This window comes from Epargyreus clarus, unplaced genomic scaffold, assembly GCF_041222505.1.
Source record: "Epargyreus clarus isolate Ecla_fem2 unplaced genomic scaffold, WU_Ecla_fem_2.2 ptg000018l, whole genome shotgun sequence".
Lineage (NCBI taxonomy): Eukaryota > Metazoa > Arthropoda > Insecta > Lepidoptera > Hesperiidae > Epargyreus > Epargyreus clarus.
Genome location: NW_027332226.1, coordinates 6,473,614 through 6,498,750, shown reverse-complemented (window position 1 = coordinate 6,498,750; position 25,137 = coordinate 6,473,614). Strand labels below are relative to the sequence as shown.

Sequence of the window (25,137 nt, the reverse complement as noted above, 5' to 3'; positions counted from 1 at the left end):
ATAATATGATTGCATACAACCAATTAAAAACAGTTTTGAGTTTAATGTTAACTTTTGATTATTGCTACAATTTTGAAACATGGAAATGAAATATCAAATCAACTACACATTTTTTAAAGGGGCCCTTTCTGGCGTGTACTTTCAATTACATTCACACCTGAGGAATTATCTCCACAAAAGTGTAGGCAAAACTTTTTTAATAACCATAATATACATGTCATCAAACACAACCATTGTATTATGTATTGTAAGGTCAGTCAATACCTCAAGGAATAGGTCCTGTAATGTTGTGTAATGTCCAAAAATTTACAACTCATATAACTTATATGACATTATTGAAAATGTATAATGGTTATTAACTATTTTTTAATATGTATCAATCATTATATAGTTGAGTTTTCGAGAGTCAGTCCAGTATAAATTAAGCGAAATATACGTTAATGTTACCGTATATACAACCATGCTACATGTTTGTTATTCATGTGAAGTTATTGCACATTTAATATTCATCAGTGATGTAGACAACATCGAGACCCATATCATGAATAATAGGCAAGACGAAGATCCCTTTTTAGCTTAGGTAATACTGAAATGACCCCATATTAGATTCACAATTTTCTTAAAACATTACACTGTAATTGTGGTGCATTATAATTGTTGTGTACACACACAACTTCTCTGTTATATGCATTACATATGGGAAAAACTCTTGTCTTTCGTTGCATTATATTAGGTATAAAAATTAATATATATCTTATGTATATACATATATCCATATAAAATCAGTTATATTAAACACACAACATACACCAAACGTAATACAGATCCTATAAGCTAAAACATACAAGACATGACTTACATATTACTGTATTACTTGGTGTGATTGTAATTTCCTTTAATTAGGTGTAATAAAAGAATATATTGATTATTATCTGTATAAAAATGTTTAACAAAGCATATTTTACACATGGATACATCAGTTAGAATCATATTATTTGAAGATATCACAATGTTATAGAAAACACAAAAAAATACTCACTTGCAAGCACTTAATGTGAAACCCATTACAATAATTTTGCAATCAAATTGCACAAATCACTTAGCACTACTAGTATTATGTCCTTCCTTAGCCACGAATTTAGAATCTTTGTTATTGTATGGCCTTCTTCTGTCAACAATCACAGAACCGCACCAGGTCGTCACCAAATAAACAAAATCACTAGTCGTTTTATTCACAAAATGACTAGGAGAAGAATTGAACCCCAAAATTGTTACAAACTTATTTATGGCAACTGTTGCTGTCGTTTCCGTTGCCTACGCTGATGAGATTGAATTTGCGATTCTAGCTGAGAGGTTTCTTGTGGGAGCTGTGTTTCTTGATGTACCGTTTCTTGTTGCTTCTTTTCAGGTCGTTTAACCAAGTGTGCATTTACGGGATATTTCAGTGCCGTCCTAAGCTGGTCATTGTGTTCTTCTAATGAGTTTACAGCATAATGTAAAACAAGCTCGTTAAGAGTTCTGAAACAAACAATTTTGTTGTAAATATTCATGTTATAGTATAATAACGGTAATTGTGTTATACACCTATGTATAAAGAACAGAAAGATTCCTTTAGTCATCATTTAATGTAAATAATAATATCTATATACATAATCATGTAATTTTACTAACTTCTAAACAGGGATAATGATGAATAATGGTAATGCAGTATTTTATGGCAGATGCAATTTAATAATAACAAGTTTTTATTTAAATTGCTGTTTAGTATGTGTTAGAGGTAGAAGAGGTACATATGTGAAGGAAAATTTAAAAAATAAAATGTGAATCCCAACTGATCAAACTGAAATATTGTATACATGTTTGGTGTGTAGTACAATCAGTGGCGTAGCTACCTAGGGGCTAGGCGGGGCAGTGCCCCGGGGCCCTCAAACTCAGAGGGCCCTCGAACCCTTACCAGAAATCTCGATCGAACGGAACTTTTGGAAATTTCTCCCATTTTCAAAATAAATATGAAATGTTGCAACCCCACTTTAAACATGACAACTCAGTTGAAAGTAATTTTAAAGTTATGCCTAGGGAATTCCCCTAAATTCTTTCTGTACTAGTACTTAGTTTTACCTCAACTAACTCAAGCATGGACTATTCACCAATCATGCAAGGAAATAATGAGCAAATATGGAGTGCTAGAATGCGACCTAACGGAAGTATTCCGCCGTGGGGCCCCGGCGTTGTAAAATAGGGCCTCCCCCTCTCTTTCCGTGGGTGCCGTAAGAACCGGCCAAGGGATACGGTGCAGAACACCTATGCACAAATGTGAATAGTTTGCAGACATGTTTTTTTTGTGTTTATTTGTTAGTATATTGCGGTTTGGTAGACATATACGACATATATAAATCAATAAATGTATTGATCGGCATGTTAATGCGCAATCGTATCAAATCGGGGTGCGCCGACACATGGACCCTTAATTTATTTAAGTAAGTAATGTTATGTGACAAATTAAAGGAAAAGGAAAATTTTGAAGAAAATACGTATTTTTTCATACATTTGCATACTAATCCTTAAGGATTATACATAAATACATATGTCATAACATGGAAGAATTTGTTGGTTAATCAACTAATTCTTCGATGTTATGACATATATGTTTGTAACTTGCGAAAATTTAACGGACACATTAGGGTCATAGGATCGTATCCAATCGTGGTCCTATGACGCTTTGATCTGCCTATTTTAAGAACAAATGTCCCTACAGTGAAACATTTTTGATTTATGTGGAAACTTTTGCGGAAACTAAAGCAAGGAAAAATTGTAAATAAAATAGTTATTTAGTCAGTTAGGCCCGACCTTTATATGATAAATCCTTGACGATCCTATTTCGTTTTATTTGCCAAACCTACATCCAGTATTAATTGTAATTTATGTTGTTACTGTTTAATATTTTTATTACCTGCCCTACACTGCACAAAAAAGGGCTTAAATAGCTTAGCATTTATAAAGTATTTGTATATTTCATATTTTTGTTTGATAAAACCTAACCAGTTTCCATAGCAGTGGAGCCCCATTTTTTTATTTGCCCCAGGGCCCTTGGTTACCTAGCTACGCCACTGAGTACAATGTGTGATTCCTTTGGTGAAATTATTCCAAATTCAGTATGGCAGTCGCCCAAAGATGTCAGACCTTGATATGGACACAAAATGTAAGAGTTATTTGAGAAGAGTATAAAAAACAAAATGACAATATTAAAAGCAACAAAATGACAATATTGGTTTTAAAAATATTATTTTTGAAAGTTATAAAAGATTCGCTTAAATCTTTTTATTTTATGTCATTATATTATTTAATTAGATTCAGTCTACTACCTACATTATTACAGATAGTGTAGACATTAATAAATAACACACAATTTCCTTGGTGTTACAGATATGTAAACCAAAATAAGACAGACCAGCCCCTCATACATAACATGAAACATGTTCAATATAATGTGGTATCAAAGTCTGTAATAACATTGAGTCGTCATAATATTTGGAGGAAATTGAAAGGTTATCCTTAAATTTTTCGCAGAATAAACTCTATCCTGTATGTCTGATAAAACCATAAAAGAGGATATAGAACATACATGGACAAAATTCATTACCATTGTTGTATGAGTATATAAATTTGTCAACTTACTTATAAATATTATAAGGTTCAGCAAATCCATAACCTCTTTCAGTCTTAAATATAATACAATGGTAAACAATGTTGTTACAACATATTGACAGTGCCAATTGACCAGTAGAATTAGGTCTTATTAAAAAGGTGCCTTGAGGTTTTCCTTCTAGAATTTTTTCAGCCTTTTCACGAGTACAATCCACTTTCCAAGAGACCATTTCCTGGTGTGCATAAAGTTCTTCGAGTTTGTGAATATTGTCATCTTCTAAAGCTTGCAAATATTCTTCACTTTTGCCCCGTCTTTGCAACCAGCTGAAAACAATGAAATAAATTTATATAAATTTGTAAAGAAGATTTACAATTTTATTTATAGAAGTGGCCACTTGCCATATGCAGTCAATGGATGATAAGTGGCAGTCTATGCACATCTATGATCAACTCCAGATGAGTTTAAAATGGATAGAGATGCTACCTGTTGAGGGCTAATTTAGAATGTCTCAAATAAGTTTGCTCCTTTATTAACTTCAAACAGAAGACAGCAGTTCAAAGTATTATTGAAATTTAATGGATAATTAGAATTTACATACTTACTCTTAAGCAAAGATCTAAATAAATATACATGTAAACACATAAATCTTTATGCTATTTTATATACCTACCCTTTGTAACAGTCCTTTATTTTATATAGGTTAATAATTTCTGATTTTAATTTAGTAATCTCTCTCTCTAATAGTAAATTAGAGTCAACTGTTTCCTTTAATAACATGTGTAATTGTGTTCTGGCCTGTTTTATGCTATTTACCCTTAGTATGAGCTGTCTGTTATTTTCTATAAGATCATTTTTTTCGTGTGGCTGGGCTTCATTGCATAACATTTTTTCTTGAAGTTTAAGATGTTCTTCACAAACCTTTACAGTCTCTTTAAAGGCATCTAAAGCTTGCCTCTTACTCTTAACCTCTTCTCGTAGCCTCATATACCTATATGAACGTTCATCGTAATCTCTAGTTTTCAATACAAATTCTTTATGAATTTCTTTATACCGTGTCTCGAGCGTTTCATCATTCATTTCACCAACATCATTCTCTTGATGTCTTGAAAGTGGGTACATAAGCTTAATGTCCAGACTACTATTACAATGTGCCAAGGAATATTCAGTGTAAAACCGAACCAAATCAACAATGGAATTGAATTCAAAGGGTTCAAAAAAGCCATACCGCCCATCTTGATTATATATTTTGATTAATTTATTAGTGCCTCCTTTTCTAACTGTCAAGGTATATCCATTATCTTTATTTGAGGCATTTCTTACTAAGAAAGTCCCGTCACAAGTGTCTCGAAGTTTTTCATTTGCTTCATCTCTGAAATTAAAAAATATGGTATTCAATTATTATATAATAATTGTGCTGATTTTGATGATATTAGTCATCATACATACATCATACATGTATGAACAACATACCATAATTTATTTTTAGTTTTTGATTGTTTACCTCTCAAATATAATATGTATATTTATAACAACTAGTGGGCAACAGTTGTGGTTGTTTCATTATTACCATGCTCAGTCAGCATTATAATGGTTGCGTATGGTTCGATTTGTACCATACAAATTAAAAATACAGACTAATATATAAACATTGTTCATGCCTATAATTGGCACTGATACGAACCTTATATTATTAATACTACTATAGTGTCCTTCTAAGTACTATATATTGTATTGTGTGTGTTGCTGTTGGCATGTAAATAAATAAATAAATAAATAAGAATACCTATGTTCCAAAATTAAATTAAATGGATAATTTTGAGTTTAAATGACATGGCATAGCATGAATGATTTTCTTATTTCCAGCAATGTAGTTACATTACTTCAAATATGAAAATCATTCATAGTTTAACTAAAATAACTTGTTACTACAATACTATACTACAGACACAGATATAGTACTATAACACAGATTTTAATATTTACATTTGTTTTGTGTATATAATATTTTTTAAGGAGTAAAAATTAAAAACCTTATTTTTAATATACAGTAATATTTTGTATATAGTAGTAAGTATAAGTATAAGTCTGTTAATAGATAACATGAGACAATAGTGAGTAGGATTAAAATCCTTGGATAACCTGCTTTTCACTATTTCTTCAATAAAATAATTATTTTATTGTCTTTTTTGTGATATTATAATTATAAACCTTATGAGCTAACTTCACTTTTATATGCAAAAGTAAAACAGCAATTATTTTAACGTATCTATCGATTTGGCGTCCAATTAATAAAATAAAAACTAACTACAAAATAAATTTACATGAATTAACATTTATTAACTGAATTATGTAGGTGTTAAGATTAGGATTTATCCTAGTCACTGTAAATAATCATATAGATTATGCCCAGCCTATATTTAAAGACATTAAAATGTGCGGGGTAAATTCTACTTTATAGGACTGTGTTGATATTCCTCATGTAAGTCTTACAACACCCTCCAAATTACAAAATACCAGCACTTAACACTACTATAAGGCATAATATGTTATTTATATCTTTACGTTAATTTAAGAAATTTATACACATTTTTCGTTCTAAATGAAAACATATTCTATATTATATGTAATGTTAATTAATGAAAAGATGGTGGCAGTTGCTTATCGAAAAATATTTATGTGATAAAAATCTAAACAATGCTTGGAATAATTATTATAATTATTGAATCACGCTTAAGATATCACAATTAAAAAAATAATTTATCTTACCGAGTAATATCGCCCCAATACCATTCAGCTTTCTCCAAATTATCTTCAGCAGATTGTTGTGGTGCGCCTATTTCTACCATTATTTTCTAAAAGACACTTAATCAGTTCATCAAAAACGGTGCACGTTGGTTTACTATTATAATCCTAATATTTGAACAGGCAGTAACAAATTGTCAGGTTGGATTCTAATCACTTCCGCTTGATTGAGGTTACAGTTCAAACAATACATTTAGTTTGATAAAGCACAATATGTACACTTAAACTACCTACTACAACCAGTTTCAGTTAAATACAGTAAAATCACAAGTAAAAGCTAATCACCGATTCAAAATTATATAGGTTTAGAGATCACAAAGGAATAGAGCTACACTCGATGGTATCTCGGCATTAGTTACTTCAACTGACAACGACCGGAAAAGACAAAATAATTCATATAAACAACAGTACCACTAAATTAAACTCCAGCAATACGATAAAAAACGATCGGATACATATAAAATTACAGTTTTCTCAGAAAATATCGGAACTTGCACAAATAACACTTTGTATCTCATTAAGTAGGTAGCTACTGTGTTCCCATCCCATCCGTATTCCGTCATAAATCATTTCAACCACAGACTATTTTTACATAGTGTTGCTTACTGCTGATCTTGGTGTTCTGTTGCCACCCGACATGAATACTAGTATTGCCACATTAATAAGAACAATAATACCCATTTAAATTCTCTCAGGTTTCATAATATATTTTTGGTTTTAAAGTTATACTTTTGGGGCGTTGGGGAAAAAGGTAAGATTTTTTTCACAAAAATCCCGATAGATAAAGATCAATTAAATTCAACCATAACTTATAAAATATATCGATTTTATACGTCATTATTATCGATTTTATAGTAATACTTACAAATGTTAAGGGTATATAAATTGCCAAGTCGTATCTCTTATGGAAAATGTATGTATTCTAGATATTTTGTGTCGTCGTTAGTGAAATTTGTATTTTTTTGACATTTACCATAATTTTACTTACTTAATTAACAACTTAGTATTTTTATATTGCGTATAATGTATTGGAAGGTGGTGATAGATAAACCCTTGGTGGTTCGACTCCGGCGGCACCACCGCCACACCTATTTCTACCTAATAACAGCAGTATTAAGCGCTGCTGTGTTCCGTTTTGAAGGGTGTGGTAAGGGAGACTTTTCCGAGGCGTTCCAACTTAGTCCTCAGGGGTAGCGGCGCATCTGTGGCCGACCTCACGTAGGAGTATCTTATCCTATCTGGGGTTCATAACAGATGTCCATTGGCGGCAGTAGCCACTTACCATCAGGTGGACTGCATGCTCGTCTGCTACTCCTATATTATTAAAAAAAATCCCTGTCGGCTTAGAACCACCTGAGGTCTCTAACTGTAATCAATTAAGCTGGAAAGGCTCAGAAAAGTGTGTCTCCATTTGCACACCCCGCAAACACAGCAGCATTAAATACTGCTGTTACTAGCCAAACATTAGAAATAGGTGTGGCAGGCTTAGATAATTAAACCAACTGGCAGGGGTTCTGCTGGAGCTGCTAAATAATGATTTTTTTAATAGCCTATAATTGATTTTTTACTGACTGATATAAAAGATCATTGTTTGAATAACAGATATAGTAACAAAAATAATATTTAGTGGTGTGGTAAAGGCAGTGGTGGACTAAGATGGTTGGAGGCCCGGGGCGAAAGAGTTAAATGAAGCCCCTAGTTTAAGAAGTTGGACTATTTTTATAAGCTTTGAGATTTTTTTTTGTTAACATGTTTGTACTGACGTACATATATAATAACGTTTAGGATTTGATCAAAGGAACTTATAGACATTTGGAGGCCTCCTAGGATTTGAGGCGACGCACCGCTTTAAGAACTGTATTTCTTACTAAATCGATTCTTACATGTATTGCCATACAAGTCGGTTTTCATATGCCCTACATAGACTACACTAGCAAATTTGACATTTCATATACTCACTGTCTTTTAGCTGTCTAGGGCATGTCGTGTAAAATGTTTCGTTTCTATGTAGCTTTACGCCAAAATAATATTGAAAACCATATACACAATAAACAAAATACCGATTTATGTGATAATTATCATTTATGAAATACGTTTATAGCAAAAATGGTTCTCTAACAAGTAAAGTGATCAAGAAATTATATTTTTATGCTACATTATATTGACGTCAAAATGTACAAGAAAATAATTTTATTATTTTGCTCTACCTTGGTGGCTGTGTCGTCAACTCATATTGAGGGTGAATTTTCGACGCAAGAGTTCTTCAAGTTCCTAGTGAAATATGGTTTCCAAAAGACTGATATCCACTTTCAAAAAGAAACATATGGTTATATTTTTGGAAATCTGACTTCGAATGAAAAGTTTAAGTATCCAATAACGTTTGCAGTGTTAGATAGGAAGCATTTTATACATTATTACAAGAGCCGCGATATTCCAGACAAGGAATTGGCTTGCCAGGCGATGTTTCAACATCTGAATAGGTCTGCCTTTCACCCAAAGTGCAATGCTTATGGGCAGGACTTGTTCAGGAGGATCCCTTGCCCTAAAGGTCAATTATGTATAGATGAGGATATGCCTTGGAATGTTATAAAGAAAAACCAATTTACTTATGTCATTCAAAATTCTGGAGAACCGAAGTATGTATTATTTTCATGATATATATAAGAATGAATACAGTTTGGCAATATTATTAGTAGTGTGCAAGATTATGTTCATTGTTCATTGTATTCTTCTAATCTCCACAAATCTCTAATAACACAGTGATTTATTAATTTAAATAAAATTTAGATTTACATTTGGCTTGCATTTCTTTATTTGTCTTATTTATAATAATATCTTAATTAATTTCTTTGGTTAAGAATCATCAAGTGTGTTGTTCCGTAGAAATCATATTAATATACTGGTTTATTTAATATATACTAGCAGTAAATTTCCCCTGGTTAACAATGTAAATCTTACTAAGTAAGATAGGCTAAGAAAAAAATAAAAAGTATTTCTTTAACATGCACATTGTTAAAGAAATAAAAAGTCCTATATTAACCTAAATTTACTGGTTTAAATTTGAAATTTAATGTCAAGACAGCTATCATATGACCATGCAATAATATTGCTTTTATCAGCATTTCTTCCATATTCATTTAGGCTCAATGCATAATTTAAATATTACATTTATTTTCATACTGCATATAATATTTATACAACATAATGCATATTGTTTACATGACTTCATTGGGTCAGTAATTGTATAAAGTATGTCTCATCATTTGGCGCGCAGTTTAAACGGCTTGATAGATTTTAACATATGAGGTGTCATTGGATTTGTCTTCATAGTAGGACTGAAATAGATTATATTCTTAAGCATTAGGTTTTTTATTCTTATAATAATTCTCAATTTCCTTTGTTAACAGGTTTTGGTATGTGTCAATGGTAGCATGTTACCTGGATGAGGAGACTTGTTCGTGGCATCACTACTCAGGGGCTCCGTCAACAGACAACAAGACCTTGACGGACACCCCACAGACTATACAATATGATTTCTGGCTGGTGAATGGGAGCCCCAACCTTTCGTTCTACAACACCATGCTGTATCAGTTCTCGTTTGACCATCAAGATACACTAGAGCTGTATCTACTATTTTGGCTTTGCTATATTATACTTCTGCCTGTGCAGATCTATGCTGTCAGGTAATTTGATTGGTTATTTTTTTATTAGTGTTTCATTGCCTCATATTAACTATAAAATACCTACATTGCTATTGCTTATGTATGGTTTAGTTTGATGATTATAAAACTTAAATATAAGTTGTAAGATTTTTTTATTTGATTGCTGATTTATGGCTTATTAATTGTCGCATAAATAAATTTTATTTAACAACATTTTATTTTATATTATCTATATATATAAAAGAAAGTCGTGTTAGTTACTCCACTTATAACTCAAGAACGGCTGAACCGATTTGGCTGAAAATTGGTGGAGAGGTAGCTTAGAACCAGGAAACGGACATAGGATACTTTTTATCCCGTTCGACCGCGTTTCCGTGAAGTCATTTTATAACTCAAGAACGGCTGAACCAATTTGACTGAAAATTAATCGAGAGGTAGCTTAGAAGCAGGAAAAGGACATAGGATACTTTTTATCCCGCTCGACCGCGTTTTCGTGAAGCATTTTATAACTCAACAACGGCTGAACCAATTTGACTGAAAATTGGTGGAGAGGTAGCTTAGAACCAGGAGACGGACATAGGATACTTTTTATCCTGTTCGACCGCGTTTCCGTGAATAAATAAGAGTTGAAAGTTTGTATTAAAGTCCCCCAGTTTTGATGCAAATCTATATGAAAATTGGTATTTGATAGGATTTCGATAGAAAGTAATTAAATATCTATTTTACGATATTTGCAAAATCAACCCTTAAGTTGGTTAAGTAGGGGTTGGAATTTTATATTAAAATCCGTTAATTTGGAAGCAAAAACTGTAAAAATTTGCATTTGGCTTTAGAAGACACTTCGTTTAGAAATCGGCAGATTTTGAAGCAAAGTCTATGAAAATTGGAATTTAGCTTTTTGATTCAAAATAATAGAACACATTTTTCACCTTTTTTGGAAAATCAACCTTTAGGGTCGTTTAATCGGGTATGGAATTTTAATTTAATATCCGTTAATTTGGAGCACTAAGAAAATTATCATAAGACATAATGAAGCATCTGAGTCACTGTTTGTTTTTTTAGATCAACCCTTAAGACTGTTATAAATCGCCTTTCTATTTACACACCTGTTTCAGCATTTTTAGCTATTCAACAACCCGATTAGAGTACTATAAGTAAATAAACTTTCTTTAAAAAAAAACCGTTATTGAAGTTATAGGTACTTCTTTTCGCGTGTTTGTAAAAAAAATAACAAAAAATACAACCGACTTCTATGTCACTAAAAAAGTAAAAAATAATTCGAACGAAATATATTGAGCGCCGACTTCAGAAATATGTACTAAACCAACATTTATTTGAATTATTTTTTACTATGTAGTGACATAGAAGTCGGTTGTATTTTTTGTTAAATTTTTTTTACCCTTTTTAGTGATGACATAATAACATTTATATTAATACAATATAAAATTGTATAAACGTGATCATGAATTAAGGTACGGTCTGAATTTACATTGATTGGAACCGCCCGCTCGCAGGGCGCTGCCGCGCCCTGCCCGCTTAGTTTTAAATTGTCTTATGTGTTCCAACCTAACCTAACTAAATAGTCAATGATTTACAATTTCATTAGAACCTCCTACACCAAATATCTTCAAACACGACTCAATTATTCCCATCGGTTGAGGAGTTACATATTTTGTCTCCGAGCCACATTATCAGACCCTTAAATAGTCAATGATGAACTGACTTTGCAATTTCGTTAGAACTTACACCAAATATCTTCAAACACAACTCAAATATCCCCATCGGTTGAGGAGTTACATATTTTGTCTCCGAGCCACATTATCAGACCCTTAAATAGTCAATGATGAACTGACTTTGTAATTTCATTAGAACCTACTATAAAAAATAACACAATAAAAAATAATTATTGAAATCGGTTCACTAACGGCGGAGTAATTCGTGTACATACATAAAAAAAAGATACCGGCCGAATTGATAACCACCTCCTTTTTGAAGTCGGTAAAAAAATAACAGAGTGCAGAGAGGTAGAGTGAATTTTATTTAATTGTATTTTTTATTTTCCTGTTCTCCTGTGGCCATTTCCTAATATTTACCAGTAGTTTATGGACATAATACATAAATTACACGAGTGAAACCACGAGGTACAGATAGTCACTCATAATTAGGTGGTACGAAGTTCACCGGGTCATCTAGTACAGGATAAAAACTATTATATGTTTCATGTCTCTGTATATTTTACTCTTATTGCAGTGCAGTTGCTCTTCAATGGTCCTTAATATTTACTAGGAAGATTATGGACTCCATCCCATTCTTTATTTTTTTCAGGATTCAAAGGCATCCGGTTACAAAATTATTTACGTCCAGTTTAGTTCTAGAGTTTGTTGCACTATGCTTCAATGTAGTGCATACAGTGAAATTTGCCGCAGATGGAGTGGGATTTGAGGGTCTCTCGGTAGCTGGAGACATACTTGATATACTAAGCAGGGTAAGTATTTTTTTTACCAATTTTTAAAAATACCATAATGTTAAGAATTCACAACTAGTTAGTTTAGAGGCGATAAATGCTTTTTCATTTATAATATTTGGATATTTTAACCAAAAATATTTTACATAGTAATTCATTTAGCATATTGACCACATACCTTTATGCCTTTCACTAAAAAAATGGAATGCCTCTTATGCATTTTCGATTTTCATATAAGAACATATACTTCTTTCTACACTCACCGCCCCACACTAGGATTCCATGTACCGTGGCATGGACACAGATAAAGACAAATACACAAACATCCAGACCCAGAAACAGAAACCTAAATTCATCATTTAGATTTTGGCCTGGCCGGGTTCGAACCCGGGACCCTCTGCGCGTCAGACCGGTGTGTCATAAATGTAGGTTCTATTAAAATTCGTCTAGAGATTCGGAGATAAACCCATAAAGACGGCAATTTTAAAAACCTTTGTAATAAAAAAAATCACACTCATTTTGCAATTACAGACAAACACTTATCTTATTCACTTTTATTATAGGCATTTATAACAACTGCACATCATCAATACATATATTCCATTTTAAAAATACATTTAAAGTGGATGTGTAATCTTATCAATGTTTTGACTGATATTCATATTTTATTGCTCTTTGATAATACTATCAATACCGACTTGTCTACATTGTTTTTTATTTCATAGTCCTATGTTGAACGTTATACCTTAAATTTAAAGATTGGTTAGTTATGACCATCTCCAATAGTAATCACATTTCTATAGTAATCAGTGATAGCCTGATAGTTTTCATTTTACACAATATAGATCCAAATTGATAACACAATATATTTAGTATGTTTGTGTGTGGTTCTTGGTTTGTGCCAAATATATCACAAAGTGTTCAACTTTGTATTATACACAATATAGTAGGTTTAACCTGTAGCATCGCCCGCGGTTAGAGTTTTTATTTACCTTGTGAACGGTATTTTTTTCAGGTAAAAGGTACCCTATGTCCTTTTCTAAATCCCTGACACCATGTATGTCAATTTCGTGACAATCGGTTATGTATAGTTAAGGCGTAAAAGTGTAGCAGACAAACAAAAAAATAAACTCACATTAACATTCATAATATTAGTTAGGTTAGGTTAGGTTAGGATTGAAAAATTAATGATCATTCATAAATTTTTCAATATTTCATATATATCTATATCTTCATATATAATATGTTTTACATTTTAAAATGTATGATTTATTAATTTCAGACACTTTTTATGCTGCTCCTTCTTTTATTGGCTAAGGGATGGGCAGTAACGAGATTAGAATTGACCTACAAACCACTAGTGTTTGGAGTGTGGTTGGCATATGGAATAGTGCATATTTCCCTATATGTGTGGAATACTGTAAGTATTAATATTATTTGAAATGAAACTTAAAGTACATTATAGAATTCATTTAACGGACGAATTCTTGTCGTAAGACATTGGAATAAAGGAAAATCTCTATGATTGAATGTTCATACTTTCAATTATACAGAGAAAAACATTCAACTTTAAATATCAGCTTAACATTTACTTTTGTCCGTTTGTCCACCGCCACTGCCACCGAACTGCACCGAGAACCTGATTATTTCGGTCCGATTTTAATATGACGTAACGGCAATAGTTTGTCCACCGCGACCGATATCGTCGGTTTAGCTTGTTCCAGCTGTCACGCGTGTGACGGCAGTGTGCGGACAAGATCAAACGTGTTTTATATTGCTGGTAAATCGGCCCGTCAAAATCTCGGTGCCGATCTAGCGGTCACGCCGATCTACTCGAAATCTCGGCGGCCGGGATGACGGTGCTCGGGTGACGGACGTGCGGTGCATACGCGGCTATAGTAAATGTATGTACCGCTACTTCGGCGCCGTCATCTCGTTCTCGGTATCGGTACGGTGACGGCGGCGGTGGACAAACGCTCTTAGCAACGGATAGATTAGCAGTAATTTTAATGCGATGCTGATTAATTAATACAATTGACAAAATGTGAATCTCTTAAAATAAAATAGCATGTCGTAGGACGCGATATTAAAAATAGTATGTAACTAGGGCCGGAAGTGTTCCGAATGTGTTAAATTCCATTTTAATGGATATATGATTTGTCATTTTGTAATGGACTGCAAACAAGGTGCAATTCTTTTTCCGACACCGGTATAGTTTTTATGTTCGTTTTTCATATTTTTGCCGCGTACATATTCAAATAACTGATAAAAATTATATTTTCCAGACGGAAGTGGACATAATCGAAGAGATAGACGAGTATCAGACATGGCCGGGGTGGTTAGTCCTCACCTTGCGTGTGGCCATCATGATCTGGTTCGTGTTGGAGTTGCGCAACACGATGGTGTATGAGCACAACATGCCCAAGCTGAACTTTCTGCTGCATTTCGGCGCTTCCAGCCTAGTCTGGTTCATATACTTGCCGATAATAGCGCTGGTTGCCTTGCAGATAAGCCCCCTCTGGCGGTTTAAGTTCATATTAGGTGAGTAGCGATTTTTTTAGTCTACTGCTTGCTGACTACGGATTTTCTTTCAAAGTGTGAGATATTTAAACCGTAATCCACTACACTGGCCAAATGCGTATTGGTAGAGCTTTGATCATATTTTTTTAAATATTTCTCAAACAAGTATACTCACACATTTTTTCCTGCATTGTATATGTAACTGATAATAAAATTCTAACTCACATGAATAATTTATTTTAAATTGCAATGAATACTAAGTTATAGATAATTTAATTCGTTTGTATAATTGGCCCTGTGTGTAGTCTGATATATTTTTATATACGCATTTTGTATCTGTGTGACAATTTTATATTTACTAAAGATTTAATATTATTTAAATTAATTTCAGGAATCACATACTCTGCTGACTGTATGGCATTTTGTGTCATGGCGCACTTGCTGTGGCCGACGCGTTCTGAACAGTACCTACTTTTGACTGCATCTGATTATACAGGTAATCCTTCTGTGTTGAGCACTGCTGTATTTTGGCTTGAAGGGTGTGGTAATGGAGAAATACATTTCCGAGGCGTTCCAGCTTAGTCCTCAGGGGTAGCGGCGCATCTGTGTCTGACCTCAGGTAGGAATATCTAATTCTATCTGGAGTGAATTATAGATGTCCATGGGTGGCTGCAGCCACTTACCATCAGGTGGACTGCATGCTCGTCTGCTACTCCTACTATATTATAAAAAAAGTTGGACTGCATCATGTAGCATTTGTTATCACAGATAGACATGCCGGTTTAATGTATATCTATAGAATAACTGAATAGATAAGCAGGCAGCCTAGTGATATATTTTATTTATCTAGTCATTAGTAAATAACTTTCCGGTACTTGTTCACATATTAATCGCGTTTTATTTGTATTGTTTATGATTTTTATTACTTCGGTCGTGATTAATATTGCTTATCTATACAAATAAATGTTATATTTAGGCGTCTGTTTGTAATCTCAAAATAACGACCTTTTACTAGTTTTTACTGAATTTATATGACGTTTTATATAGCTTTATTTTGGAAAAAGAATTAGGGTATCAAGCAAATAAAATGAAACCCATGACATATATCGAGTACACTTTTAAATGTACGTGAAACCGCGACGAACAGTTTTTTGCATATTAAAAAAAAAACAAAGCACTCAAGAGTTTCAACGCATCTGTGATGAGCTTCAGGTATGATATGTCTCCTGACATATATGAAGTTGGTGACAGATATCCTCAAGCGTCAATGACCACGTACCATCAGACAGCTCGTTTGCTTCTTTAATTTTAAAAATATCTTTACATTACAAATCTATCCCGAAAAGTAGTACTGTTGTGTACGCTGTACTGTTTTCGAGGGATAAATAAAACGACTATTGTCATCGACCTCTCTGAATCGAATCTGCAGGTAAAAGCCATAGATAAGTAAAAAGCTAGTATATAATAAAATGCGTTCACATTACAGCTGGCATAGAGGAGTTGGACGAGTTCAACGAGTCGCCCCACGTGGTGCACAGCGACACTGTCGCACTAACGGCAGCTGAGAGCATCAATGCTGACGAGGAAGACGTTATCTTCACCCGCCCGCACAGGAACGGGGTCATCTCATAGCAACAATCCACTGGTACCTCGGAGATATTGTCTTGAAGTGTTTGCATCGTGACATAAATGATACATTCGCGACATCTATATATATAAAAATCAATTGCTGTTCGTTAGCTAACTCGAGCACGACTGGGCCGATTTGGCTAATTTTATTTGTGGAAGTCCAGAGAAGGTATAAAAGGTGAGTAAATATGAAATATATTTCATAAATAGATTCTGAGACGGTACAAAGTTTGCCGGGTCAGGTAGTATATGATATATGACATACCTATATGAGATGGAGATATTTTAAAAAGGGGTCATTTTATAGTGACGATCCGTGGTGACAACGCAGAGAAAATTGTCTCAATGATGTCTTAAAAGTGTGTGTATGCGGTGTAACATATGACATACGAGTTGAAGGTAATTTTAAAACCACAACAGTCATCTCGTAACTCCAAGGTTATAGAGGCTACTAACTTGAGATATTTTCTCAATGATTACCTATGTCTACGCGTAAACGACATACGACACGAGTTGGAATTAAATATATTAAGAAATCAATTCCAAATATACCGTAAATGAAGTCAGAATTAATAAGTTACATAAATGATATGTAAGTTTTGTATTCTCATTAAGATCAATTTGACTGATGCATAACAAACATGTGCTTCTTGAGTAAGAAGTTTATTTGATTGTCGTGTATGATGGAACGATTTGAAATATGTATCGCGCGAAGATGTCGTTATCCGTATAGAATATTATGACTTTAATAGCCAAAATAAACAAAACGATGATCACAGGATGATAATTATTGATTTTCATTTTACTATTCGAGTGTCGAGTTAAGCGAAGTATACATTGAAGCATTGTATCGATTCTCGGTATTTGTATGCAACGCGCAGTTTTTACTTTTGGGGTCATTCATAGGGACCACAGAAAGTAATCCAATTTACCGTGATACGGGCAGGTTATTAGATATATGTATTTAAAATCTGATAATGGTTGAAGTGTGTGATGAGGCCTAATGTATGACGATTATTCTCAGTTCACATCGGCAGCTATTTATTACATTCTAGATATAGTATCGTAAATACTCAATCTGTAAATGATCTTAAGCTTGATTCCCTTACGTCGGATACATTATGTATTAAAGAGGCTTTAAGATTGAGATTGCATGATATTTGGTAATTTGAATACATAAAAACAATCAAAAATAGACCCTGTGGATGATCCTGAGGAATTATGCAAGTTAGGTGTCTCGCGTGACACATATTTTAGAATCATTTCGCACTGAAGTATAGATAAAACAAAGTTATTCGCGCAATCAATGTTAACGCGATACCTTTGTATTCCAAATGTGTTCGATTATCGCGTCTCGGGAACTTCGAATATTATGTTTTAGTGTAAACGTTCATAGAGAACAAACGTAAAAGTTAAGTTTTTAGTGTAATTGTCTAGTATTTTTTTTTAATTGTATTTTAATTGATGTGTCGTAAATTATATAGCAAGTAGGAATATAATTTCGATGTGTGTTTATTTAATTGTTTAAGTGTGTGTACTTATGTACGCACGTGTGAAGTTATACTTCTTTGGTGTGTTTAAATAAATTTTAATTGAACAAACGATTAATAGACGAAAATAAATAATACAAATAAATCATATTATATTACATCGCGGTGCGTTAAATTTCGTTCCGCGGTAACATACACTATGATCTGTTTTCCAAAACACGCCAAAAGTAGTATAACTTCAATAAATTCAGTTGTATCTCATGATAGTATCTATTTCTAATAAATCATTAACGAAGTGTAGTGCATAGTGAAGCTGTCATTATATACGTACATACACAGAATAAGCAGGACCAATTTCGTAGCGATTTATTGTACATCAGTTATATTTTTAATAGATATATAATAGTACAAATTATTACTGGCCACGTTATGTTTTTGTATATTCAAAAAGCACCCTAAATATTTGCCGCTAGAAACTTTGAAAATGTTTTCCAATTCCAATACATAATTTGACCCAAGTAATATACTTTTAAAGTTAATTTGTATAGACATTAAACAAGACAGACAAAATCCTATTTTTTTTATACAATGTTTTGATAGGCACGGTCCGTGTCTACTCAGCCGATTTATATATAGATATAAATACATGAATACACATTGTATAGCTAAATACTATTTTGTCTGTCATGTTACGTGTTTCATATGTTGTCTCTAGCTTTAATTGAACCAGACAACTGTCTTTATTTTATTTCTCAAATATCGTTACTTAAAATACCTATAAAGTTATTTGAGAAGTCCCTGCCCTTGCATTGTTGTATATGTATAGTCATCTCACCCTACGTACAACCACCCTTAATGACAAGTACTGATCAGAATGTAAGTACATACCTATTCTAAATTAGAACAAAGGTTAATTTAGAAGTTAAAAAAGTTCCTTAATCTTATTTAAATTCGAGTTATTGGACATTTGTGTTACATTATACAATTAGATAGTGTAAGTAGTTTAAAAGTGATAATGATAAAATTAGTAAATGTTGGATGTTATTGTGCCAATGTGTAAAGATTCCTTTTAAACAGCTAGATTAGAATATCATTTACTGCACGAGTGTTGTATCTCATGAATGAGTAAAGTGTTAAAGAATTTATTAAAGTTAAGATAATATTTTATAAGCGATGTTGTATGTGTGCATGTATGATTTGAGAAATTTTATAGGTGTTCGTCGGTATTGTGCTGTGAGTTCTGTTTGATGATCGGTACGACCGCGATCGAGGATATTGTGCCACTGTCTCACCAGCGTTGTTTTTTGACAACCAATAAGGGTTCTTACGACCGTATTAACTTGTCTATCTAAGACAATATTGTTGCGGTCAGGATTGATATGCGAAATTTTCTTCCAAGCGTAACTTGACCCAAAATATCCACAAATTACGGCAAAACAAATAGATTTATCCATCGAAATTTTTAGACTACAGTATATCAGCAGAAATCTAAATGAACAAAAATACCGTGATTGCAATAGGTGTAAAAGAGACAACACTAATTTTTTCCCGTTCAATTGTTTTACCATCCAAAAAAATTTTTGGCTCCAGGACAAATATATTATTTGAATATTTTAGAGTCAATTGAAAAATTCAAACGTTAATTTAGTACTCACTGCTGCCTCATCTATTACAGTAATCCTGAAACTATCTTCAGGTTATGATTAACCCATATGAGAGTATCGTAGCAGGTAAGGTAACTGCAATTTTTATTCAAATTATACTTCATATTGTACTGTAAAGTAGACTATGGTCGAATGTGTCTTATGATAACGTAATATTTTGTAATTTTATGTAAATAATATGTAATGTTTATTAAGTACATTATTAACAATCAAATTTTATGTTTTAAATTTACTTTCACGTGTGCTTTTGACGTATATGAATAAGATGAACAAAAAATAATATTTATATGATAGTGTTGTGCTATATTTTGGATTTTAAAAAATCTTTGTTACTTTTGGTAACATTATATAAGACATTTATGGAAATTATTTTTTCTTAGTAATAAACTGTATGTAATTTCGTATTATATGAATCTATATTATATCTATCAAACATTATTTCTCGTTGGTTTCGTTGAGCTCGATAAAAAAAGTCAAATTGTCTACAATTATTATATTAAAATTATTGGGACACTTCGCATCATAGAACATTGTCCAATAGTCCACAATGCAGCTTGTTTCTTTTCCGTCCGTTGGCGCTTTACAAATATTGGCCTTATTACTATTACATATGGATCATATTACATATTATTATTACATATGGACCACTGCCAGAATATTTATTACGTTAATTTACTTTGTATTTTTTTATTTATTTGATTTGAGCTTTGCAAAATCATATAACTTCCTAGTCGATAATCATAAATGATCTGTTATTTATTTCATTAGACGTAAATTATTTCTCAAAATATAGCACAATGCTACATATAATAAATTATGTTAAAAATAAAACATTCCATTGTACGCCTTCTCTCTTGGCAACTTAAAATAATTTAAACTTAATATTAAGCATTAAGTTTAATTTGTTATTTTTCATTAATTTTGTACCAATTGAAATACTAAAATTTAATCCCGTATGTTTTATGTGATAATCGTTTCTTTATTGTTTCATCGCATGAAATCTCTATTACTTATATTCTATGGTATATTACATTTATATAAAAGTATTTGATTTATAATATACATACAGTAAAATGCCTTATTATGTAAAAAACATAGTCAATCGTTTGCCTTATTTTTGTAACAAGTAACAATAGGTTATAAATAAAAAAGGTTTTAATTAATTATCTATATTGCACATAACTTTATTAACTAATAAATGACAAAGTAAATATAATTTATTGAAGACTCATATGAATAAGTACCACTGGCTAAAAATGTGATGTCTTTGATACTAACACTATTGTTAAATCAGTGAAATGGTTAAATAGTACTTATTAATTACCCTCTTTTTAATTTTATACTTAAGATTTCCCCGATTGTACATAGAATGTTTTGTGATAGGTTCCTCTACTACAACATAAAATAGATATGTTATAATTTTTGGTTATTGTAAAGATATATTTTTTGAATTTGTAGGTATCTCTATATGTTTGTCGTTGTGTATATTATATTACTGGAAATGTATACGCATTATGTTTACGTTCATAAAGTGTCAAATTTTAGAAAACATCAATCATGCATAGTATTCACGTAATGCTTTCTGAATTTAAATGCTATTCAAGCAGTTACCTTATTATTATACCACAACAGTATTAAAATACTTCATGGTATTCAGAAAACGTTAAAACAATCAAATTGGTCTAGTCAATATTGTTAAAAATTATCTAAAATGTACTTTTATCTTTTTCCGATCAGCTCGTTGTACGATATACATTTCCTGTAATACAGATACCATTTTAGTATTAAATCTTATTGTGTAGTGTTGTCTAGTGAATAGTTTAATAATTATTTCCCTAAGCCATTTCACCTCATCTAGAGGAGTCATAAGAAATAAAAATAAATGTGCATTGAAAATAGAGTTTTTGATTTTATTTCTTTTGGCGTGGATATGTATTATCAGTTGTTTTCCGTAGCATACATATGAAATTAAAATATATTCCACTGCTTAAAAAGAGTTACCCCTAAACTATCTTCTTTACCAGTTTTAATTCTAAGTAAAAGAGCTTTATTGCACTCTTCTATTCATTTTATATGAATTGAATGGATTGAATGAAAAGGATTGTTTAAGTGAAAAGCAATAAGCCAACAACAATAATTTATTTTCCACACATAGTTACATACATTAAATACAAAACGAAGTGAAGCTAGCACAGCACGTATTTTGGAAGGTTTAAATTAATTGCTAATTTTATATATAATATGTATGACAATAGCTTGTAACTACAGAGAAATTCTAAGTAGATACAATATTTAATACTTAATTAGATCGACAGTTATAATGTGTGTAATAAATAGATTACACAGGAATGTGTAACATTTAATTCCTCTTTGAACAGTCACAGGCGGAACACGAGAAGTTAAAAATTTTCAATAAAATATTTTGAAAAGTTAGTATTTCAATAAATAAAAGGTATATGTTTCACAAAGAAAGCGCAGTTGCGGAAATACACGAACATGGTGTAATACAGTGTTTCACATATATTGTGGCTTTGTCTCTAAAGCAGAAATGTTTTGAAATCCAATACCTACTGCACAACTATTTCTCAATGACTATAACTCGATATGTATTATATATATTTATATTATATATTATATAAATCGGCAAAGGCAAGAGTTCAGTATCTTTTTCTATTCTTTGTTACGTAGTAAATCAGGTACTACATATTTAAATATTCTGCGTTTTTCCAGTAGGAACAGAGCACTGTTATTTTCTATTTACACGTATCCGTGCGACAACCCCTGACTGTGACCCACATTAACTCTAAAGTTACCTCTAACAAAATAAGTATTGTGTCGATTCATTCACTTGTTAGCATATTATGGCATTTAAACGTGATCGTTAGCGATGTTACTTGCGCTTTCATTGTGATACATATTAATAGCACAATTCGCGAAATGTTCTTATAATTTTATATAAAACAGACTAATTTTAAAACATGAAAATTCAAAACAATTACAATAGTATTATAAAATTTGACAATTATTGAGAGTACGAAATGTAATACAACTTGTCATATAATTATTTTAATAGCACTTAATTAACTTAATTATACAAAAATATAAATTTAGGAAAGTTTAGACATTACAAATTTTCAATATTTGAAAGTAAAATTGATTAGGTATGTGTTACTTGCAAGGTTTAGGATATATTTTTGAAAAAATAAACTACCTATCTGTTTAGCTCTGGTGAGTGATTAATCGACTAATCGGATTAATATGATGAGGCTCTTGCCAATAGCTTTGTTCTAAATATATATGAAAATAATATACAGAGGTTGGCCTCGTACTGGAAGCCACATAAGTGAAGCAAGGTGAACGGATCTACCCGAGTAAATGCCTGCTAACAATATCAGACATATTTGCATAAATCTGATTTTTCATAGAAGTTATGCGAAGAAATAGTAGGTACCTATAGACATACATGTTTACTTAGAATGCTCATAATTTGGCCATAAACCACTTTTACAACGAGTCTGAGGGACTTGTCCAACATTCTAAGCAGGACCTATCTAAATGTAAGATAAAATTAAATACTGACAGTACATAAAAATATGAAAATGCATTAATACCATAAATGTTTAAACAGAAAAAAGTACTCACTGTGGTAATTAAACGTAGTATTTACAGATTAAATGGAATAAGAATATTAAGCAAAATTTGCAGAAAAAAACAGTCCTAAATTAGTAAAGTCGTTATATATTTAATACGCATATGGTTTATTGTTAGGTAACTCGGTTCATAAGTGAACGGTGTCCTTGTTTATCAGTGACGGTGGGATACTGCTGATATTTATGAAGTATTTATACATATAACATACACATAATAATACCGGAAATATTTAAACGTGCAATTTCCTGGCGAATATCCAAACGCGGATAATACTGGTAACGAAGAGATAGACATCTTGAAACGTCATCATAGTCAAGAATCAATTTTAGAATGCGTGTAAACATCTACTTCTACTCTTTTATAGAATTTAAAATCCTTGCAATAAAAGGTTACAAAAAACTGTACATTTTTTTATAATGTAGAAAGAGCAAACGAACTAAGTGGCCAATGCCGCTAAATACATCACAACCAACCCCATAATCAACTCCAGATAAGATAAAGAGTCCAATCTGAGGTCGGCCACAGATGCGTTGCAACCCCTGAGGACAAAGCCGGACCGCCACTGGTAATTTAAAATCTATTAATATAAACAACGGTTATTTCCGTTGTGCACGGATAGACCACATAGATCGTGATGGCAACCAAAATTAGTATTTTGCGTCAGAACATTACTTTTAGAGATAAACAAACCTCACTTTGATGTACATAACGTAAACTTTAACGGTCGCCGTCTATAATAATCAATGATTTCAGTGCATTTTTACACATTCAGCCTAAAATAAAGAACAGACACCAAATATTGCCTTACAATAATAAAATCTAATAACAATAAATAACATTATATCTATAAACAGATACATAACTCTTATAAGATATTAATCTTATACGAGTCAGCAATATTTCTGTTTTAAATTCATAAAATATAAATTAAATTAACAATTAAATAAATACTTACATGAAATGTTTATGAGATATTATTAAAATATACCTTTTCTTTCTAAATATAACAGGCATACTCTCTGGAAATCACTTAGAAATTGAGTTATTTTTTCATGTTTTGTGAACTTTTATATTTCATCTTAAAATAATTATATATTATATCAATAGAATAGGAATGTGCATATTGATAAATTTATTATATTATCATTCAATAAAGAAGAACTAGAAAAATAAATTTACATCTGGTTTACAATGTTAATAATATCATAATAATTTAATAAATTTCTTATTCTAAATATTGTGACCAATTAAAAATATGTATCTTAACTACGTAGCCATTAACTACATAACGTGTAGTGTATTTGCTCTGGGATTAATATAATTATAATGATTACTGAATACAATGTGCAAATAGTGATATTTCTTTCCGTAAATATTATTTTCCATAGAATAATATTTTTATCTAATTATTATAGAACTATTTTTATTGGAACAGCGAACAAAGCATATTTTATGTAAGTTCAATATTTAACCAAATTCCCAAAGGAAAGAGATTATCTATACATCGCGTATATTTCAGTACCAATTCAGGATAACCCGTCATATTACTGAGCTGCGTGAACGTATGATAACATAAAATTCTATTACATTATTTTATGAAAATATTAGT

The 25,137-nt window shown here is 31.8% G+C and overlaps 2 protein-coding genes across 2 annotated transcripts; one reads left to right on the top strand and one right to left on the bottom strand.

The window, feature by feature from the left end:
- Nucleotides 1–708: 708 nt before the first annotated feature.
- Nucleotides 709–7,031, bottom strand: Pi3K21B (phosphatidylinositol 3-kinase regulatory subunit alpha). The gene is made up of 4 exons (XM_073082480.1): nt 6,413–7,031; nt 4,317–5,015; nt 3,676–3,969; nt 709–1,518 (listed from the first exon to the last, which is right to left on the bottom strand). Exons 1-4 carry the CDS (start codon nt 6,490–6,492, stop codon nt 1,284–1,286), a joined length of 1,308 nt encoding a protein of 435 aa, XP_072938581.1. The 5' UTR covers nt 6,493–7,031; the 3' UTR covers nt 709–1,283.
- Nucleotides 7,032–8,398: 1,367 nt separating this feature from the next.
- On the top strand, nt 8,399–21,777 carry LOC140749422 (transmembrane protein 145). Its single transcript, XM_073082451.1, has 7 exons — nt 8,399–9,084; nt 9,856–10,131; nt 12,436–12,595; nt 13,857–13,994; nt 14,860–15,115; nt 15,486–15,590; nt 16,581–21,777. Exons 1-7 carry the CDS (start codon nt 8,597–8,599, stop codon nt 16,724–16,726), a joined length of 1,569 nt encoding a protein of 522 aa, XP_072938552.1. The 5' UTR covers nt 8,399–8,596; the 3' UTR covers nt 16,727–21,777.
- The last annotated feature ends 3,360 nt before the right edge of the window (nt 21,778–25,137 follow it).

Excerpts from the sequence above, each read along its gene's own strand:
- Pi3K21B (XM_073082480.1), bottom strand. The coding sequence starts at position 6,492 with ATGGTAGAAATAGGCGCACCACAACAATCTGCTGAAGATAATTTGGAG. Across the intron at positions 3,970-4,316 it reads ATAAAGGACTGTTACAAAGG|CTGGTTGCAAAGACGGGGCA; the intron begins GTAGGTATATAA and ends CATTGTTTTCAG. Across the intron at positions 1,519-3,675 it reads GAACCTTATAATATTTATAA|AACTCTTAACGAGCTTGTTT; the intron begins GTAAGTTGACAA and ends TGTTTGTTTCAG.
- LOC140749422 (XM_073082451.1), top strand. The coding sequence starts at position 8,597 with ATGCTACATTATATTGACGTCAAAATGTACAAGAAAATAATTTTATTA. Across the intron at positions 10,132-12,435 it reads GTGCAGATCTATGCTGTCAG|GATTCAAAGGCATCCGGTTA; the intron begins GTAATTTGATTG and ends TATTTTTTTCAG. Across the intron at positions 13,995-14,859 it reads CCCTATATGTGTGGAATACT|ACGGAAGTGGACATAATCGA; the intron begins GTAAGTATTAAT and ends TATATTTTCCAG.